The sequence below is a fragment of the Lathamus discolor genome, chromosome 1, assembly GCF_037157495.1.
Source record: "Lathamus discolor isolate bLatDis1 chromosome 1, bLatDis1.hap1, whole genome shotgun sequence".
NCBI lineage: Eukaryota > Metazoa > Chordata > Aves > Psittaciformes > Psittacidae > Lathamus > Lathamus discolor.
In genome coordinates, this window is record NC_088884.1 from 119,386,283 (window position 1) to 119,407,134 (window position 20,852).

At 42.6% G+C, this 20,852-nt stretch overlaps 1 protein-coding gene across 3 annotated transcripts in view; it reads left to right on the forward strand.

Annotated features, from left to right (window-relative positions):
* Window positions 1-5,559: 5,559 nt before the first annotated feature.
* Window positions 5,560-20,852, forward strand: part of MND1 (meiotic nuclear divisions 1) — a 44,039-nt gene continuing 28,746 nt past the window's right edge. For 2 of the 3 annotated variants that reach the window (XM_065665227.1, XM_065665229.1), the window contains exons 1-4: window positions 5,560-5,711; window positions 7,868-7,933; window positions 8,838-8,895; window positions 10,608-10,756. In XM_065665227.1, coding sequence (XP_065521299.1) covers window positions 5,709-5,711; window positions 7,868-7,933; window positions 8,838-8,895; window positions 10,608-10,756 — 276 coding nt within the window. In that variant the 5' untranslated portion in view covers window positions 5,560-5,708. Of the gene's footprint in view, window positions 5,712-7,822; window positions 7,934-8,837; window positions 8,896-10,607; window positions 10,757-20,852 lie in introns of all 3 variants that reach the window. The other variant, XM_065665228.1, reaches the window with a different exon arrangement.

Genomic DNA, 20,852 nt, shown 5'->3' on the forward strand with positions numbered 1-20,852 from the left:
CACAGTTGTAAACCAAATTTTCTGATGATCAAGTAATTTCCTTCTAAGTGTCCTTATAAGCAACCTTCTGGCAAATAAACAATTTCTGACATTGGAATGCCTTTAAATGGCAAATTTATCAATGAAGAAAAGGTATGTATAATTTTAACTGTATTTATTAGAGAGGTTGAATGGGTTCATTGAGATAAAAAGAAAATGAGAAATGTGCTGTTGCTGTTAGTTACGGATAATATTAATCAAATGTAGTTCCAAGTTCAGCTTTTTATAATAACATTTTACTAATCTTGCAAGGTTTCCACTTGGGAAAAAAATTGCTGAATCCCCTGTTGCCAGGAACTCTGAGCACAGAAATCAAACCCTAGCCTATTTATCAAAACATATACTTAAGACTTGTGCTATTTGATGTAAACACTTTTCTTCAAAAGATTTCCAGTCTCTTTGACTCGGTATTGTTTACTGGGATTTTATATAACCTATGTCAATCATGTGCATCCTTATGAAATATGGAATTTTGCACACAACCCCCTTACAAACCAGCTAACAGCTATTAGGTATGATGTAAGTTTTTTTCTTAAGACTTGAATAGTCTTTTGGGTTTTCAGACAGTATCACCAGAGCAGCACTTACTGCATCTGAAAAATGTCACTAATTTGGAGTTCCTTCTGATAGCAAATGCTGCCAACCACAGTTTCAAATTCAGTGGCATAGGGCATTCATTTCCAAAGTCTGACCTTATCTGCCTGGCACCAGGAAACAGACAAACACATTGCTTTTACGGTGTGCTTCTGAAGCTAACTTAGCTAAAACGCTTGGCTTACAAAGCTTACAAAGAGCAACCAACACAGAAATTCTCTTCTAAAAACCTGCCAGATTGTTTTTCTCATCCAATTAAGCGAACAGCAAAATTGCACTACTTATTTTGCTGAGTTGCTACCATTTATTAAAGGTTTATAGGCATTTTGCTGCCAGATTTCAGGTATAACCAAATGTTCCCTTGACTTCCCTGGAATGCTAATTGACTAGCAGCACAGCATGAATGGTGAAAGTATTTGCTTCATTTAACTAATCTTTGACCCAGAAATAATCTCAGAAGGTTATCAGATCTTGTGTAATTTGGAGCATTTTAGGACAAACTAGCCAGCTGTACCTTCATTGTTTTGTGAATAGAATAAAAGGACCTGTCCAGATAAATCCAATATAAACAGTAGGGGATTTTTACATATGCTAAACCAGCAGCAATGTAGCTGATGAAGGAAAGGAAAATGGTTTAGGCAAGCATTTGCCTAATGTAATGGGAGAGTGATTTATTAGAAAATGCTCTGTAAAAGCTAGAGGGCTTTCGATTTTATGTCAATATTTTTTATAACTAAGGATCTAGTGTTGCCATAATGAGAACTATAAGTGCCCTATATGTTGTATTTGCTATAAAACAATTACTTTCAGTTGTGGGTGACAGCTAGTTATGAAATCATGATGTACACTGAAAATTTTCTTCAAGAATTATGAGCAGCAATTGTTTAGGCCTGTTTGTGGAGAGTGCGCGGAAGGTATCTGTGCTTTGGATTAGAAGATTCCTAACAGGTTGTGTTATTTCTGATGAATGTACAGCACTTTCAGTTGATGTTTGTGAGCAACACGGCCTTAACCCTGACACTTTTGCTTTGGCTTTATGACAAGGGAATGTTCCCTAAGCTGCACGGTGTGGGGCTCTAGCCCCTATTAGAAACCTCTACCAGTTGATAACGCTGCAGTTTTCCACTTCTGGGAGTGAGTCTGTCTGTTTTCTTTATTTTATTTTTCTTAAAGGTTTTGTACATTCCATCTTTGTAAGTCAATCTCATATGTTTTGTGTACACGTAAGCCTTGCACTCTCTTGACACTCACAATGAAATATTCTTCTCACTTGTTATTTCTGTTGTTGTTTTTGTTTTGTTGTTTGGGGTTTTTTTAATTCCTGTGAGGCTAAATACAAACTTTGTCTCCTTAAGGTCAAGGATGAAAGATGCACATCAAAGTGTTTGTGTGTGTGTGTGTGTGTGTGTGCGTGTGTGTGTGTTTAGCTTTAGCTTCTTGTGTGCCACAGTATTCTTGATGCTTTAGCTGACGATTAAAAAGAATTACTCTGTCTTGGAAATGTAGGAAAACCAGAGTCAAATGTGTACCTTTACCACGCACAAACCTTTCAAACAATAAAAATAAAGCTTGTTTCCTCTGTTATTTTCATGGTTGAGGATTTTTCACGTCTCATACTCACTGTCCCCCAAAATAGCCCCATAATGCAGGAAGATAGGATGGATGCTGCAGAGACTGACCTGTGTGGGATACTCATGGATCGTACTGCTTCCTGATACCCAGCCTCATCCCACCACAGACTGCTTGGACCTAAGAGAAGGTGGTATCACCTCCCATGGGTGAGCATCTCCTAGAGCTCTCCCTGTCCTCTACCCTCAAGCTCTATTGAAGCATCTTTTTGCTGTCAGTCATATAGATGATGTGGGAGGTAGCCACAAGACTCAAAAAGTTTGCTATTACTCTTCTGGAAATAAACTGATCTGCTGTTCAAATTGAATTCTTCCCTTCTGCTGAAAAACTAGCTCCTGTAATTAAAGACTACACTATGGTGCATATATATGAAAGAAACAAACTTAAAGTAGGACAATGTTAATTTTCCTACTTCCCAACCTTCCTGTCTGCCATTGTCGCTTTAATGTCCTCTCAAAACAGAATTTATGTATCGAATTCGATTACAAGTTTGTAAGAGCAAAATGAAGGAGAGCACAAATTTCATCCCATCTAATCGTATTTTAACACTGACAAAGCAATGTATTTTCTCTACCTCCAGAACAGAAAAAAACTGTTTTGGCCAGTACTTAAAAGTCTCAGTGAGACACCTAGCATAGAAAATTTCAGCCCAAACTGCTAAAGTTTAAGAAAAGGGCAGTGAATGAGAACAGTCTTCTAACAGAAAAGCACAGTTAAAAGTCCCACATACACAGTATTTCCATCTATTATCTTGATTTTATATTAATAGTATATGATTGACAGTTTTGTGAAATACCACATTTAGACCTTCTGGAGCCCATTAAGAAATGTGTATTAGGAGTAGTTTAGTCCACTTTACCCAGGAATGGAAAATTACCGTCACATAACGAAGCATGAGATATTCTTTATATATTCTCTCTCTGTTTGGGACCTCTTCCACCCCATGGGCTTTCAAGCCAGCTAGTTTTGATCTGGTACTGCGAAATCTGGGAGGTGTCAAGGAACCTCATACTACAAAGTAAGTCAAGCCTAACTATTTGGCCACAGAAGGGTTTACGGGCTGCCAGTGCACTTGGGGCAGTTAAGCCTGGCTGTCCCCAGGGACATGGGCAGAAGAACTTGCTGAATCTCCTGCCTCACTGTCACCCAAGAGCATGACCTAATGTTTTAGAGAAGGATGTGCTGGGCTGGCTTGGTTGCTGTGAGCACATTAAACTGGTGAGACCAGGACCCACCAGCTGTGGGTCCACGTGTGTGAAGAGGCGAGACCTGGGTGTTTGTTGTCAGTCTACTTCCAGGTGTGATGGGGAGACAGGAGCAGTACTGCAGCACATGCCCCAAGGCTGCTTCAGAGTGAGCGTCTCTCTGAAACCCCTTCCTCCATCTCCTCTTCCTCTTCTCCCAGCAGCACGTTCAGCTCCGACACCCACTCTCCCCTCACATGTCGCTTGGAGAAAACCCACATTGCAACACGCGCTCAGCAAATGTGGTAGCAACCATTTACTTGGCAGTGGTAAAGCAATGAGTGGAGCTTGGTTTTATTTTGGCTGTGAAGGAGCAGGAAGAAGCCAATGTCCCAGGGGAGAGGTGGTCATGGTGACAGGAGGAAAACAACTGCTACAGGGAGCATGGGGACACGCTCACTTGGAGGGCTGGCCAAAGGAAAGGAAAAGTGGGGGAATGGAATATGAGCCCTCACAACAGAGGAGGAGGTGTGCCAGCAGATTTCATTGCCAGGTAGAGAGCTGAAAATGTGATGCACAAGAAAGTGTGAAAGAAGGAGAAGCTTTGTGTTCTGTATGAGCAAGAAGCTTTGTATTAACAATGTCCTTTCTAACCTGCATTTCACTTTTACTAATACACTGGCACGCACAGCGAGGAAACGGACCATGTGCCAGGTCTGTGTGGAAGAGAATCCCAGGTTTCAGGAAAGGGGACACCTTGCAAAGGCGACAAAGCACCCTCATGGGGACTGCCTGCACGTTTTGGCTCACATGTTTTCATCTGCTTGAATTTAAACTCTGGAATCAGTGTGGCAGATGCAAACCCATCACTATTAAGTTGCAGAGCAATTTCCCAGAACTGCTATAGCTAAAGGAGGGCAATTTACCTTAGCTCAATTAATAATTAAACTGTAAGCAACTGAAGTCATATAATCATAGTCACAGATTGGTTTGGGCTTGAAGAGACCTCAAAGATCATTCAGTTCCAACTCCCCTTCCATGGGCAGGGACACCTTCCACTAGACCAGGTTGCTCAAAGCCCCATCCAACCTGGCCCCTAGAACATCCACCACAACAAACAACCATTTCAAGCAGCACCAGATGTGCCCAGATCCTTTGCTTTCAGGGGCAGAGAGGTGTATTTCTCCAGGTCCTGTTGCTCCTGTAATGGGCTAGTCATACAATACATGTGGTTTTAGACCACCATTAATGCGTTTAGTATCTCACCTTTGCTGGTGGGCCTCAGAAAGCAAAGAACATGCAGTGCAGGGAGCAGAGATGCAGCCACCTGAAGGCACCAAGCTCCAGTCCTCAGGTCTCCAACCCCCCACCATTGTAGGCAGACTCAGAAACAACTGTTTTTCACTTGATGATTAGGGCCAATGGTGGTGGTGGTGGGGGGTTAAAATACTTTTAAACTCTCTGTTATTTTCTATAATTTCCAGTAATACAGGAGATACATATTGAAGATATGGCCATGGCATCTGCCAAGAAAAGTGCGCTTTCTACCAAAATACAAACCGGGTAGGTACTGAGAAACACATGGAAACAAAATGAAAACTTGAGGGATTTTGCTCTAAAGCCTGGGCTATGCCATATGCAAAAGTAAACCTTAAGTATGGCCCCTGCATCCCAGCACGTTCACTGTGACTTGCACCATGTGTTTAAAAAACCAAACAACCCCCTGCTCCCCCAGACCAAACTTGGTATTATGGCACATAAAACGAGAGGAAAGATCGCTGCTTTCTGGCCGGGCAAGACTGCTTTCTAAAGACGCGAAGTTCTATCCCATGGTCGACTGCACAATGTATAAAAACCAGAATTCAACTTTACGCGTCTTTCTTCCTCTCCTTTACTGCGCACAGAAGCTATGGGCTCTCCGTCCCTGGCAGTGTTCAAGGCCAGGTTGGACGGGGCCTGCAGTAACCCGGTCTAGCGGAAGGCGTCCCTGCCCATGGCAGGGGTTGGAGCTGGATGAGCCCACCCAAACCACCCTACGACCGCCCGCGGCACAGCCCGCCCGCCCGCGCTCCACCACCGCCTCAGCCCCGCCCCTCGCCCGGCCCCCCTCACCGCCTCAGCCGGGCCTCCGCGCACCGGGCCCGCCCGGCAGCTCCGCGCAGCGGCCGCGGTTTGCCGCGCTGCTGGGGGCGGTGCTGGGGGCGGTGCCCGGCGGCCTTTTCCCTCCCGGTGGCGCCGAACTCAAACCGTGCCGGAGGCGACATGGTAAGCGGCGGCAGCGGGGGGCTGCTGCTCTCTGTCCTTCCCTCCGCTCTCCTCGCCCGGTTAATGAGGCTGGTGAGCTGGCGGAGCAAGCCCGCCATGGCCTCTGGTAACCGGCTCCTCGCCATCGCTCCGCAGCTGAGGCAGCGCGGCGGGGCTGCTGGGCCGCTGGGCCGTGTCCGCTGTCGCGCTCCCTCCGCTCTCTGGGGGGCCCGCGGCGCCGGTGCGGGGGGTGCAGCGTGGGCCATGTTTGGGTTCTTGAAGGGCAATGTAAATCTAAGGAACCCGGAAGAGCAGGCCCCGCAACCGCAGCTCGGGCGGGCGGGCGCCGGGGTACCGCGGTGTATCCGCGGGTGGTGCGGAGGGGAGGGGAGCGGAAGGGGGGGCCGGTGTGGGCGAGTGTGCCGAGCAGCTATCTGCCTGCTGCGCTGTATAGGTGTGAGCACCCGGCTGAGAGGTAGGAGAGCGAAACCAACGTGAAGGTCAATAAAGCTTACCTGGAAAACACGTTAATTTGTCACTTTTCTCTGTGTGTTGGAGTGCTGGTGTAAAGGCTGGCGCCTGAGGGATGTCAGGCTTTGTGGGTTTTGCTCCTCTTGCTGCAGATGTCATTCGGGCTGTTTGGGAAGGCAGGGAGAAGGAAGGTGATCAGTCTGTTCTCTGTTCCTGCCCCTACCTGTGTGTATGTTGAGGATCCGGATACTAATCCTGCGATGTAGTGGTGTCATCAGAGACAGCTGTGATGTCAGTGCTGATGCAGGGCTAAAGCAGGAGAGAGGAGACTTCAGAAAAGTATTAATCGTGCTTTTGTTAAATGTTGTATTGTTTCTGTTCCTGCCTGTGTGTTATTGTAGCTGCACAAGCTGTTTTCTCAATTTATTGTTAAAAATCTAAGTCAGTCTGGCCGTTTTGCTCCTGAAAGATGTTTTAAACATTGTGCTGCCCTATTGTGCGATTTGTTTAAGAGGGAAGCAGTAGTGAAGAAGTAAAAAATGGCATTAGCCGTCAATTTCCTTCTATCGTATTTGGACACAAACCCAAGTTATCTGTCTTGAAGCACCATGTTATAAGAATCCCTACTTCCATTGACTGCAGAGCAGCAATATTCATGTTGGTTTGTTTTTCTTTCTTGAGGGAGACCACCTTTTGCCAACACCCTATTTTGCTCTTTCCATCCCGCTTTCAGTCTCCTGTAGTCACATACAGCAGTGCAGGGTCACACAGACCATGAAGCAAGGAGTGGGGCAAGGGGAAACAGTCCTGTTTAATGTTACAGCCACTGCTTTGGGGTTGTTGAGGACTGTGCTAGATGCTGTTAATAAAACTCCAGTTCTCTGTGAAGTGCTTTATGTCCTGATTTTACAGGGCCATGTCAAAATAGCATCTCTCAGTTTTGTATTACAGCTAGCAGTTTGTGAGTAGTCATTTCTCCCTTTTGCTTCTATTTCAATCCATATTATTTTACTGCTCAGTCACACAACTGCAGAGAAAGAAGCATAGTTTTTAAAATGTGACTTTGAAATCAGAAGGTTGGGTAGGAAGTTTGAAGAAAGATGTAGTACCTTCAAATGTACTTTATCTCCTTAATAAAAATCTAAATGGACTACATCTCACACTAGTGCCTCTCTGTCACAAGATAAATGACAGCTCTAACCAAACAAATCCTGAAACAAAAAAACCCAAACCCAAAAGATATTCCTTAGTATCTTTCTAAGGACTGTTAAACATTTGGGTGAGTTGCTGACCATTGATATAAATATACATTTTAAATCTAGTAACATTGGAAGGGACCTCAAAGACCATCTAGTTCCAACCCACAGGTCACAAGTAGGGACACCTTCCAGTAGACCAGGTTGCTCAAAGCCCTGTCCAGCCTGGCCTTGGTATGCCAAGAAACATGGGGGCTTGAGCTGGATTGGGCTGTGTGAAAGGTGAGCTCCAAACTTGCGGTGTAGGTACGTCAGTTTGTTAGACTGCAGGTGTTAGCTTGGTGCAATGATTCTTTGGGAAGAAGTAGTTTATCCATAAGTCTGGGGTTAGTGGTATTTTAAAGGACAGCAAATATAACTTAGATGTAAATAGATTTGAATTCTGAGCAGATGTTAATTATTCAGGTTGCTGAATGTGCTGGTTTGCTGGTTTCTTTTACCCTGTTCTAGTCCAAGAAAAAAGGTTTGAGCTTTGAGGAGAAGAGAGCTCGCATGATGGAGATCTTCTTTGAAACAGTAAGTAACTTGTAATTGTCCTATATTTACATTGTTGGGAAAACAGGTCCTGAAAGAAGCTTAGCTGTAGATTACCTCTGTATGTCCTGCTGTGCATTTCACTGATGCCCTGTGTCTTCAATGTATAAATTACAGGGACAGAGCTTGATTCATATAGCCTCTGATCAGGTGGCTCATCCCCAGGCAGAGCCAAGGCATTCAGATGCGTAGGTGGTATCAGATGCTTCAGGTGCTCCCTATTCAAATCTTCTAATTTTGAGTTTGTTCTGTCAGAGGGATTAGGATGATTAGGAAGTATCTCACTGCAGTTTATGGGAGGAGGAAGACATTTGAGTGCAGAAGAGATGAGGAGACTTGGAAGAGGTCACGGGGGAGACAAAACCAGGGGATCCAGAAGCAGAGATAGAATTATAATGTGACATAGGTAATTCACAATCTTTCACCTATTAAAAAGAACACTGTGGTATCTGAGTACTTGAACAATGTGGTGCACCTGGTGCTGACAGCATAACCTGGACTCTGTCTGTCCTAAGGGGTTTACAGCCTTAAATAGAGACAAGATCTAGGTGACCCTGCTTGAGCAGGGAAGTTGAGCTGGATGACTCAACTTCCATTTGGAATGGGGATAGCTGACTGCCAGCTCCATTCCAAGGAACAGTGGTCCCTTTCAGCCTCAACTATTCCGGGATTCTGTGACTTGAGACCACCAAAGAGGAGGAAAGGACTTGTTACAATAATAGTCTTTTAAAATTATTTAATTAATAAGTGTTCTAAGTCTATTGAGGGATGTGCAGCAATGTATTTCCTACTTGCTTTTTTTGGCATTGATTTAGTGTAAAAAAACCCACCCAGACTTAGATGATGCTGTCATTTGGAGCTAAAGTGTCTTTTATGTTTTGCACAGAAAGATGTGTTCCAGTTGAAGGATATAGAGAAGATTGCTCCAAAAGAAAAAGGGATTAGTAAGTGTTGCAAAACTTAATTCTCATAAGTCATACAGGTCATACAGTGTAAACTTTCTTGGCTACAATTTTAGGTTTGTGATTGTAATGGTTGGGAAAAATAGCTAGAAAGGGAGACCGTTCAATGGCAGGGCTGTATGTTTAAAAGTGACATGAACAGCGTACTCCTATCTCAGTCTACTGATGTTAAATGGGATGGGATTTTTCCTAGGCTCTGAAATGCCTGACTTGCAGTGACTTTCACTGTATGAAATATGTGCACTCAGGTAGTGAACAGAGGATTTAAATGTCTGTCTGTAATGTCACAAATATCTTAAAATGCTAGTCCAGATTTACACAGTCAATATAAGCTTTTCTCCCCCCAGAAAATGGCTGGACAGCTGTAAATGGAAGGGGGTTGTCTTTTTGTCTTTTCAGACATTGTCTTTTCAGTGACAGTCTTCCCGATGAGATCCATTGGTTTAGGATTAGGTCCAGGAGGATTTTATGCTGTTGAGTTGTTTTATATGTTCCTCATTCTGCTTCCTTCTGTGCTCATTAACAATAGGGTGGCAAGGCATAAAGTTTGTGTAGTTGCCACTGTCCTTGACTAGCATGTCTTTATGGCATTGCAAGAGTAAATGAGCTGCTTGGAAGAACTGCAGGCATATGTGAATATTGCAAAGCAGCATTTTTCAGACATGTTTTCAGCTAACAGGAGCAGTCACAGGCTTCTGAAGAGACGTGCTGTGGTCTTGATTGGTTTGTCAATGCACATATTTAATCGTAATTTGCAGGAAGAGGATGCAAAACAGTAAATACAGGCAATGGAATGTCATACTAAAAAATCTGGAATGTAGAGTTTCTAAAACCATCAACACATTTTAATAACCCACATTCATCCTGCCTCTGCATGTAAAGGCATTTAGCCATGCACCCTAGGCCCCAGTTACTCTGGAAAGAACAATGTCTAGGCTGCAGAAATGCCCCCATGCTGGCATCCAGCCTGTAGCTTCTGAAAGATTAGATGTTTCTGATCTGGGATCCCCTTTAGGCTTTAAAGTCAGACACTGAAAACCATAAAGTAGCTCAAAAGTCTTTCTATCTGCAGTGCTTGAGTATAACAACAATTACTTGGAACAGACACAGTTTTTAAAATGGTGAGTTATACCACACATTTGCTAGAAAATGAACAATTATGTTCAGAAATGGTTTGGATCCTTTGACTGCAGTTCACTTTTTGTATTGGAGCTGACTATAATCAAAAGTAAGATCTGCCTCTCCTGAGTCTTTAGACAGATGGCTTTGGTGCCTCTGCTGCTGTTAGATGCTTTGATAAGCATTACAAAGTGAAATGTAATTACACTCCTAATCAAGAAATTGTAAATTAATCCATGTTAGAATTAAGATTGCAAGATAACTTCTCAAGTACCCTCTCATGAATTTGTTATGGTTTGTACTGTAATATGCATGTATGTCTTATGATACTCATGAGCGGTGTTTTACAAACATCTGGTAGCAGACTGTACTGAGTAGCAGCCTTGATATATAAACTTCTGATCTGAGATTCATCCCTTCAAGTGAAGCATCAGGCATGGTGTCCTCTTGAAGTCTTCCAGCTAACCGGTGCTATGGTAAAATATTCACACAGATTATTGTGGATTTATGGTTTTCATAATTTTCTGTGTTTTACATGCTATGCATTTCTAATTTGATATTTTTGCTTTTATTAGCCTCGATGTCAGTGAAGGAGATTCTGCAAAGCCTAGTTGATGATGGCATGGTGGACACTGATAGAATTGGAACTTCCAATTATTTCTGGGCTTTTCCAAGTAAAGCTCTTCATGCCAGGAAGCGTAAATTGGGAGAATTGGAGTCTCAGGTAAATCTATTTAAAGGAAAGTGCTTGTTTACCTGAATGGATTTGCTTTTTTGTTATGCCTTCTTGCCATTCTTGTTCATATTATGCTCTCTTGTGTGTGTGTACCCCTGTACTGTACTCTACACAGATTTTACTATAGGAATCATCTGGCACACATGGTATGACATTATCTTGCTATCATGTCAGAAAACTTTTGGAAGTTGTTTTAGTTGGATCTTGAGACGACTTTGTCTACTTGCTGCTTTCGGAAAGCATGTTATTTGTGATGCAAAACATCATTTAATGACTTTCTCTAAATATTGAAGTAGCGTATGCTTTTGTGCATCTTTTATATAATGTAGGCCATCATGTGGTAATGATCTAAAAACCATGAGAGGACTGAAATGCATAACCTAAGTAAATGTGGCAGTGGTTTGTTCTTATGGCCAGTGTGCTTTTCTCTCTGTTTTTATTGGTAGCTTAATTTGTGAGCATTTGTCTAATCGCATATTGTACTTTCATTAAGAGAGAACAGCAAATTAGTCCTGATCTTCTGCAGAAGAGCCAGGCATCTTTTATTGCAACATTTCTATTCTATTGATCTGGTTCTTTCCTACTTTTTAGGAACTGTCTTTCTTGCTTCTCTTAATTGGAGTGAGAAGATATCTATTCATCAGTTTCGTTTACAAGTAGAGTACATCGTAACAAGATCAATAAACTAGCTTTGGTCTGATGGTGCCATGGCGCTGCCAACCTTTCCCATGCTTATTTAGCTTTATATGTCTGTTCCTCAAAGAATCATTTGAATTAATGCAAAATTATTGGTAGTATCTGAACATGTCTACAGCCATTATTTTCTTCAGACATAGCCCTGGTATTATCATTGCCATCTTGTCTACAGCGTTGGCCACTTCAGCTGCTACTTTAAGGCTCCAAACTGAGTGTATAAACTCATGCTTTATTCCCAAGCTTGTATTGTAAAAGCAGTTTTTTATATTCATAAACACTTGTTTATGCATAAAATGTAGTGTGACCAGCTGAGAGGTAACCTTGTCAGTTATCCCTTGCTATGCTGTCATGGCTTGTAAATCTGTTATTAAAAAACTGAAAGAGTCCAATCCTCTCATCTATTTTAACCAACATAAGGTCATTTCCTTTTGCTCTGAATATTTTCATTAATGGCTTGGATACTCGATGGCTGGCTGAAGGCATTTAGTGTGTCTGCTTTTGTAGAGCTGGCAGAGCGTACTCTTGTCACATGCCCAGTATGTTTGCTGCAGTTTTCAGGATCAAGAATAAGACTTCCTAGAGCTTTCACTTCATTTCTCCTTATTCACTACCTCATGTCATTTTTATGAGCCAGTGATACATTCAGGGGTCTGTGGCAGTAAGGAGGAAGCATTGCAGTCCTTTCTGTCACTAACTGTAAGTTGATAACCTGTTAGGCAGGTGCTTCAGATGAGTTGGGAAATGCTTGATATAGCTGCTGTGGGCTGTATTTTTGTGTATGGGCCACCAAAATTGTTGACTCTTTAATTTCAGGTTCTACCACTGACTTGCTCCATGTTTTCAGTAGCTTTCTTAGCATCAGATGTATCATGGATATAAACAGTACCTTGTGGTACTGAGACTTGGTTAATATTAAGTTGTCCCACTGACAATTTTGTCTGCTGCTTTATTGCCTTGCTTTCAGAACTCAGATGAGTCCAGGCATTAAAAACTTACTCAGTTTAGCTGAATATGCTTGTACTGTTTTCAGGCATAGACTTAGACTGTCATGACAGGGTTTAAATTCATTCATTGGCTGCTAGTAAAAGTGCACTGATTCCTACTCTGGTGAGTCATAGAATCATAGAATCATAGAATAGTTAGGGTTGGAAAGGACCTCAAGATCATCTAGTTCCAACCCCCCTGCCATGGGCAGGGACACCTCACACTAAACCATCTCACACAAGGCTTCATCCAACCTGGCCTTGAACACTGCCAGGGATGGAGCACTCACAACCTCCCTGGGCAACCGATTCCAGTGTCTCACCACCCTAACAGGAAAGAATTTCCTCCTTATATCCAATCTAAACTTCCCCTGTTTAAGTTCTAACCCGTTACCCCTTGTCCTGTCACTACAGTCCCTGACGAAGAGTCCCTCCCCAGCGTCCCTATAGGCCCCCTTCAGATACTGGAAGGCTGCTATGAGGTCCCCACGCAGCCTTCTCTTCTCCAGGCTGAACAGCCCCAACTTCCTCAGCCTGTCTTCATACGGGAGGTGCTCCAGTCCCTGATCATCCTCGTGGCCCTCCTCTGGACTTGTTCCAGCAGTTCCATGTCCTTTTTATGTTGAGGACACCAGAACTGTACACAGTACTCCAGGTGAGGTCTCACAGTAGCAGAGTAGAGGGGCAGGATCACCTCTTTCGTCCTGCTGGTCACGCTCCTTTTGATGCAGCCCAGGATGCGGTTGGCTTTCTGGGCTGTGAGCGCACACTGAAGCTGGCCCATGTTCATTTTCTCATCGACCAGCACCCCCAAGTCCTTCTCTGCAGGGCCGCTCTGAATCTCTTCTTTGCCCAGTCTGTAGCTGTGCCTGGGATTGCTCCGACCCAGGTGTAGGACCTTGCACTTGTCGTGGTTGAACTTCATAAGGTTGTCATCAGCCCACCTTACAAGCATGTCAAGGTCCCTCTGGATGGCATCCCTTCCCTCCAGCGTATCAACCGGACCACACAGCTTGGTGTCATTGGCAAACTTGCTGAGGGCGCACTCAATCCCACTGTCCATGTCAGCGATGAAGATGTTAAACAAGACCGGTCCCAACACCGATCCCTGAGGCACACCACTCGTTACCGGTCTCCAGCCGGACATCGAGCCATTGACCACAACTCTTTGTGTGCAGCCATCCAGCCAGTTCTTTATTCACCGAGTGGTCCATCCATCAAATTGATATCTCTCCAATTTAGAGAGAAGGATGTTGTGTGGGACAGTGTCAAACGCTTTGCACAAGTCCAGGTAGATGACATCAACTGCTTTACCCTTGTCCATCAATTCTGTAGCCCCATCATAGAAGGCCACCAAATTGGTCAGGCAGGATTTCCCCTTAGTGAAGCCATGCTGGCTGTCACCAAGCACCTTGTTGTTTTTCATGCTCCTTAGCATGTTGTCCAGGAGAATGTGCTCCAAGATTTTACCAGGCACAGAGGTGAGACTGACTGGTCTGTAATTCCCCGGGTCTTCCATTTTCCCCTTCTTGAAAATGGGGGTTATATTTCCATTTTTCCGGTCGTTGGGAACTTCACCTGACTGCCGTGATTTTTCAAATACGATGGCCAGTGGCTTAGCAACTTCATTCGCCAGCTCCTTCAGGACCCGCGGATGGATTCCATCAGGTCCCACGGACTTGTGCGTGTTCAGATTTTGAAGATGGTCTCGAACCAGATCCTCTCCTACAGTGGGCCCAGGGTCTTCATTCTCACAGTCCCTGCGTCTACCTTCTAAGACCTGGGTGGTGCAGTCACCTTTGCCGGTGAAGACGGAGGCAAAGAAGTCATTCAGAACCTCAGCCTTCTCCAAATCCTGTGTAGCCAGTTCTCCCGAAAGCTTCCTCAGGGGGCCTATTTTGTCCCTAGTCTGTTTTTTGTTTGCTATGTACCTGTAGAATCCCTTCCTGTTATCCTTAACATCCCTGGTTAGGTTTAATTCTAACTGGGCCTTAGCCTTCCTAACCTGGTCCCTAGCTTCCCGGACAACATCCCTGTACTCTACCCAGGCCGCCTGTCCTTGCTTCCATTTTTTATAAGCCTCTTTTTTCCTTTGAATTTTCCTCAGCAGCTCCTTATCCATCCAAGGAGGTCTCCTGGCCCTCCTGCTGCACTTCCTTCTAGTTGGGATGCAGCTCTCCTGAGCTTGTAGCAGGTGATCCTTGAATATCAACCAACAGTCTTGGGCCCCCCTGCCCTCCAGGGCTATATCCCATGGAACCTTACTAAGCAGGTTCCTGAAGAGGCCAAAGTCTGCTCTTTTGAAGTCCAGGGCAGTGAGCTTGCTGCACGCTCTTCTCACTGTCCTGGGGATCTCAAATTCGACCATCTCGTGATCACTGCATCCAAGGCTTCCCTGTAGTACCACATTCTCAACAAGCCCTTCCCTGTTGGTGAGCACAAGGTCAAGTTGGCTCCTCTATTACTTGCAGAAGGAAGTTGTCTTCCACACAATCGATTTACCTCCTGGATTGCTTGTGCCGTGCAGTGAGTCCTGTTTGTCTGAAACAGGAGATCAGTTTAACTCTACCCCAATTTGGAGCTGAGTGTCCTAGTAATGTTACTCAGGTTATTAGTATGTTCACACAAGTTTTAGACCAGGCTACTTACTCTGCCAGAACACAATGCCAAATGAACAATTGTACAAATACATGCCAAAATTCATGCTTTGTTCACCAAACACCCTGGTGAAACTGTCTTGTTGAACACAAATGATTTGCTCCTGGATACTTTATTTTTTTGCTTATGTTCCACATAATCCGAGTAGCTGAATGAAGAAGTTGGTATTTGTTGTCTTTGCCCTTGGGCCCAGTCCCATCATGAATTGTAAAGATAATTGATCAAGCAGGTCTCTGTCATACCCTGATGAGTATCCTCCTTGGAATGTCTTGCAGAATCTGCCTAATATGCTCTATCATAAGTATCAAGGGGTTATCTACTAACTCCTTTAAATGTACTATTACATTATTAAACATTAAACTATCATTATGGAATTATAGGCATGTAATTACTGTATTGTAATGTTATTTTATGGCTACTTCTGTGTATGAAAGAAACTATGCTGATATAAACAGTTTTGTGATATAAAACTGTTCCAGTTGAGATAGTTTTGTTGCCAAAATTTTTATTTGCAAGCCAAGTCCTGCTCCTGACATGCAGGGTTATTGATGTAAGAGCTCTCTTTAGACCATGTTATGAGTCCTTAAAATATGCATATTCATTACCTTACTTTTCTGATGAGAATGGGAATGTTACAGCGTTTCAGGGGAAAACATTTTTGCTAGCTGAAAATGACTTCTCTGTTGACATGGTGGAAAGGTGGCATTTTCAATGAATAGCTCTCTGAATGTTTTTGCAAGATAGCAGATTCTGTCTGTGTCTGTGAGCTGAAATTCACTCTTTTAATGTGTGTATGCTTCTTGACGTGAACACGTACAGATTTTTCTTAAGGGTTTCTGAATCCAGTCACCGCATATCACAAAACTTCTTGTCAGGCCATGCAAAGCAAAGGAAAAAAAGTAAGCTATTGTACGATTTCTGTTGCACGTTGCCTGTCTTTCATCATTCCTGTATGCAGCTTGTGGCAATCTGAGCGACATGTTTTCTTTCTGTGTCTTGTCCAGATCGTTTGTTACATGAGTTGGTCTCTTTCTTCAGTTGTTAAAAGCTGGAATCAAGCTACCTTACTTAAAGTACAGGTTTTAAAATCTAGTAGTTCAGTTCATACTGCAAGTAAAGCTTTTTACTAGGAAGCAATATCTTTGTTTGCTGAGCGAATGGGTAAGAGGTGAAGGGAAAGGAATGATCCCAAATGCTGAAGAGAGACATTTGAAAATAAGTGGAGGAACAGAAGAAGCTTCTATTGGATGCACATTCTCCTATTAATTCATAGTGCTGAGGCTTACGTTGGGCAAATTGGGCCTGCTACAGGACCTTTTGCTTGCATACGTTGGTACTTCATGTCATTTTAGTGAAGTTGCTTTTGCCTCTCTGCATCTTACAGAGCTTGTGATCATGGGGAGGCTGGTTTAAGAACTGTTCTTGAAACAAAAATTTTGTTTCAGATATTTTTGTGATTATTAAGCCACATCTCAATTTAGAAACTTAGGAGCAAAGAAGTCCAGCTCGGTGTTCATAACGAAGAGCAAGCCAGTTTTGTCCAGATGTTTTAAAGTTGTACCTCACAGTGGTTGTGTATATCATAGATTTTTGTCAGAAGGGATTTAAGTCATCAGTGTGATCCTTTTGTGCAGAGGAATGGCAATTAAGAACAATGCTTGAAATAAAGGATGTTGGTGCTGCTCTCTAACCCAGAGTTACTGTTTGGACTGCAATTTTTTTCATTGATGGCTCACAGAGTAAGATTTGCTAAGTAGGTCCCTATGGGTTTTGTATTGATTGGTTTTGCAGCAGCTGACTTAAAGGTTTATGCCTTCTGCCAGATGCTTATTCTTCGCCTCTTGGTTATGCTTATGCAACTGTGAATTGGACCACTGAAAAGTAAAAAGCTGTGGGAAGTTGCATTTTGGTTTATAGTTGCATCAGTACAGCTATGAGATGGTGATAGCAGAGCAAGGGTGTAGATTGAAAAGTATTGTTTTAACAAGGTTTATAAGTGGAGAAATTTTTAATGGAACTTTACCTTGCTGAGAGAACTGTGGAAGCTTTACTGAGAGGTTGGTGGGGTTTTTTCCTTCCAATAAGAAAAGGTGAAACGATGTGGTTTTATTCCTTATCAATATTTTCCTGGCAGCCAGGTTCTAAAGTTTTGAATTACCTATGATCAATTGTATTTTGACAAAATGAGATGTTTACTCTTGGCATAATAATACCAGAAGCTTAGAAGTTTTATTAAATTAATGAAGAATTTGACCTACGCAATGAAAGAAGAAAGATCATTTATTGATGATTCTGCTGCCTGTTGTTGATTTCGTGCATAAAATGTGGAGACTGGAGATGAGCAACTCCAGCATGTTAATCATAGTCCAACGGCTGCTAGTATGTTTCATACAATTACTTGCCTGCTTGTTTTTTGTATTGTTCTGATGTACGTTTATGTTACCTGCTGAAGAAGAGAAGGCACAAATGCAACCAAAACCTTGACAACAGTTGTATCAGGTAGGAAGCTGCATTAACAGTGAGCGAGGAAAGAGAAGCCTTTATGATATAACCTTATTATAAGCAGGTTCGATTTAGATTTTCTTTCACTTTTTCATGTGTCTTTGGTAAAACACAACTGTGCTGCCGTTTTAAATAAGATGCTAATGCAAATGTTTGTTTGCATTTTGTTTTATAGTGGCTTCAATTAAGTATTAATTAAAGTAACTAGTAAAAATGAGGCTTTTTTCACACAAGGCCTGTTGAGTCTGCAGACCACAACCCTCAAAAGCCATAAGGAATGTCCCATCTCTCCAGCACTTTCTCTACCTTACTCAGCATGACTTAGGGAGAGTCTTGGCTGGAGTTGCACAGGGCAGGTTTAGTACTGATGCTGCAGGGCTTAAGGGGCACAGAAGCATTTTCAGTGGTCCTTACTGATATTGAAGAGTGTCTGGCTGGGATGCGTGCTTGAATGGTAAGGTCACTGAGCATTGCCACAGCATAGTCCAATATTTTAACAGATAGGGACCTGAAATACCAAGTTTTTCAAAGATCTTGCAGTTGCTAGTGGAACTATGACAGTCCTGTGAGCACTGTAATTCAGTAGCCTGGGGAAACAACCAGTTTACTTCCTTTCCCCAGTTCGGTTTTGTGACATTTCATCCCATTGTTCAGTTCAAAGCTGTTCATTTCACTGTTTCATTATTAATTGTTGCACTTACCTCATTTCTCATGACATTGCTTTCTTGTGGATTATTCTTTTGTATTCTTAGGATTTGCAAGGGAAAGTTTAACAGAATACGGTATCAAAGCTGCTGTTCCTTTGGAAAGTGGGAGCAGGATGGTGACACCTTGTATTGCAAGAAAGATTAAGCTGAATCTTCTTAGAGCAGGATACAGGATGGACGTTCTGTGATGTTCCCTGTGCTCATTTCAAGATACACGTGACCAACAGAGACTTGAGGACAGTTTCTGGCAATTTTTTTCCTTCACTAAGCATTGCATTGGGCCACTGTTAGTTAAGATGGAAGGGATTAGTTGATATTTCATTCCTTAAATCCCTGCCCTAGGGTTGATAAGAGGAGGGATTTTCACTTCCCATGACTCATGTATTGAGCCAAGGGAAGAATCTGGAAGCCGGCACATCCTAATTCTCATTTGGCAGGTAGTTTTCAAAAAAATGAAATAAAATCCCCAAATAAAACTCCCCAAATCCCAGGAATGAACTTGTCGAAATAGAATGACTTCACATATGCCAAATTGTTTGTACTTACGAGCATTGAAATATGAAAAGAGAAAGGATTAATTTTATTGAATAATAATAAAAAAGACTCGGGGAATGCTGTTATTAGGAAATGCTTTGTTAGGAATGCACAATGTTTGGAAATAGTTAATGGAAAAAAATAACCATATTGGTGAGTAATCTGGCTTGAAGCCTCCTGGAGATGTTTGACAGCATACCTGAAAGGAGAGAACCTTATTTGTTCAGAATGCACACAGACAATTTTGAATTTCAATGATCAGAAAGTTCTTTCAAGATGTGGTTTGCTTTATTTCTGTCCTTTTAGGCAGACACATTTTTCGTCCTCAAATACTGTGACTGAATTACTGCATGGAAAATCGCTGAATAGGGACTGCTTGAGACCACTGAATGAAGCACAAGGAACTTCTGCCGTCCACATTGTTTCACTCTGAACAGCCTCTTCCTTGATCCAATTGGCTCACTCATTGTCAGTGTATTTCCACACAGTCTGGAGATTGATTCTGGACTGCAAGTAGGTACAAGTACTCAGAGGTGGCTAGCTTAAAGTAATCAGCCCTGAAAGGAGGTACAAATCTTTGGAGATGATAGATGTTCAGTAAGGGGTAACAAGTCTGGTGGTGCTTGGAGTTGAGTGACATTGCTGAAGATGCCAGACAAGATGTGTACTTGGCTGCTGCTTTGAATCAGCCAGGGAGTGTCTGTGGGACCTAGTGCTCTGAAGCAAGCCTTTTGCATTGTTTTGTAGGAGTGTCCTCCATAGATGGTGTTACCATCCTTTAACTGAGCTCCTTACGCACTCAGATCTCTATTAAAGTTTTCATCCTGTTGATGGTTTTGAATGGAGAGTCTCACTGTTGTTCTGGGTTTTTTGTTTTTTTTTCTTTCCTTGTGTTGTTGAACATTAAGGACATTGGATAAAGTGTCTTAAGGTTTATTGTGATCTTAATATTTGCTGAATACGTTTTAGAAAAGCTTAGCACTATCTTCTTAGTATGAAATTTATAAATTCTTGGGGAAGTATCCTATCCTATCTCAGCCTGAGAAGACAAGGCTGTGGGGAGACTTTCCAGCAGTTTTCCAATACCTAAAGGGGACCTTCAAGAAATCTGGAGAGGAACTTTTTATACGGGCATGTAGTGACAGGACAAGGGGGAATGGCTTTAAACTGTCAGAGGGGAGATTTAATTAGATATTAGGAATCAATTCTTTACTATGAGGGTGGTGAGACACTGGAACAGGTTGCTGAGAGAAGTTGTGGATGCCCCATCCCTAAAAGTGTTCAAGGCCAGGTTGAATGGGGCTTTGAGCAACCTGATCTAGTGAAAGGTGGCCTTGCCCATGGCAAGGGGTAGGAACTGGATGAGCTTTAAGGTCCGTTCCAACCCAAACCATTCTAGGACTCTATGAATAGTGTAGTTAAAGAATTGTTCTCTAAAACCAGAGTACATCAGTACTTTTGCAACTAATGCATGTGACTTGTGTTAGAAATTATCTCGTTAGACGTTTTTCTCTATTATGTTTACAATTAAATTTTATTGGGTTGCAGAAAACATAATAAATTTTCCTTTTCCCAGAAAAACAAAATTCTAATTGCTGAGGAGTTCTTTCTTTTAATGCCCATTGTAATACATAGGCAGGATCCCAATATGTTGACTAAGCAGTTACAGCAGTCTTCCCATATCCATGCTGGGCCACCCTCTTCCCCTCATATTTGAGGGCATCTCATTCAGCTTTCTACTTTATTTATTTATTCTTCTTTGGATTGGCCTGGCCATTTTGATAATCTGCTGAGTGATTCCATTCCCTTCTGGCTCAGCTTTTTCTTTCTCCTCTCTTACATAGTAATGACTCTCCCACCAGGCAGTTAGTCACCCGTCCCTATATTCAGCCTGCAGGCTTTCACTGACCTGTACATTTTCTTTGAAATAAAGGACTAGACATATGAAGAAATAGCCAACTTCATACCATCCAGTGGGAGCTGTAGCAGTAAGAAGTATCCTAA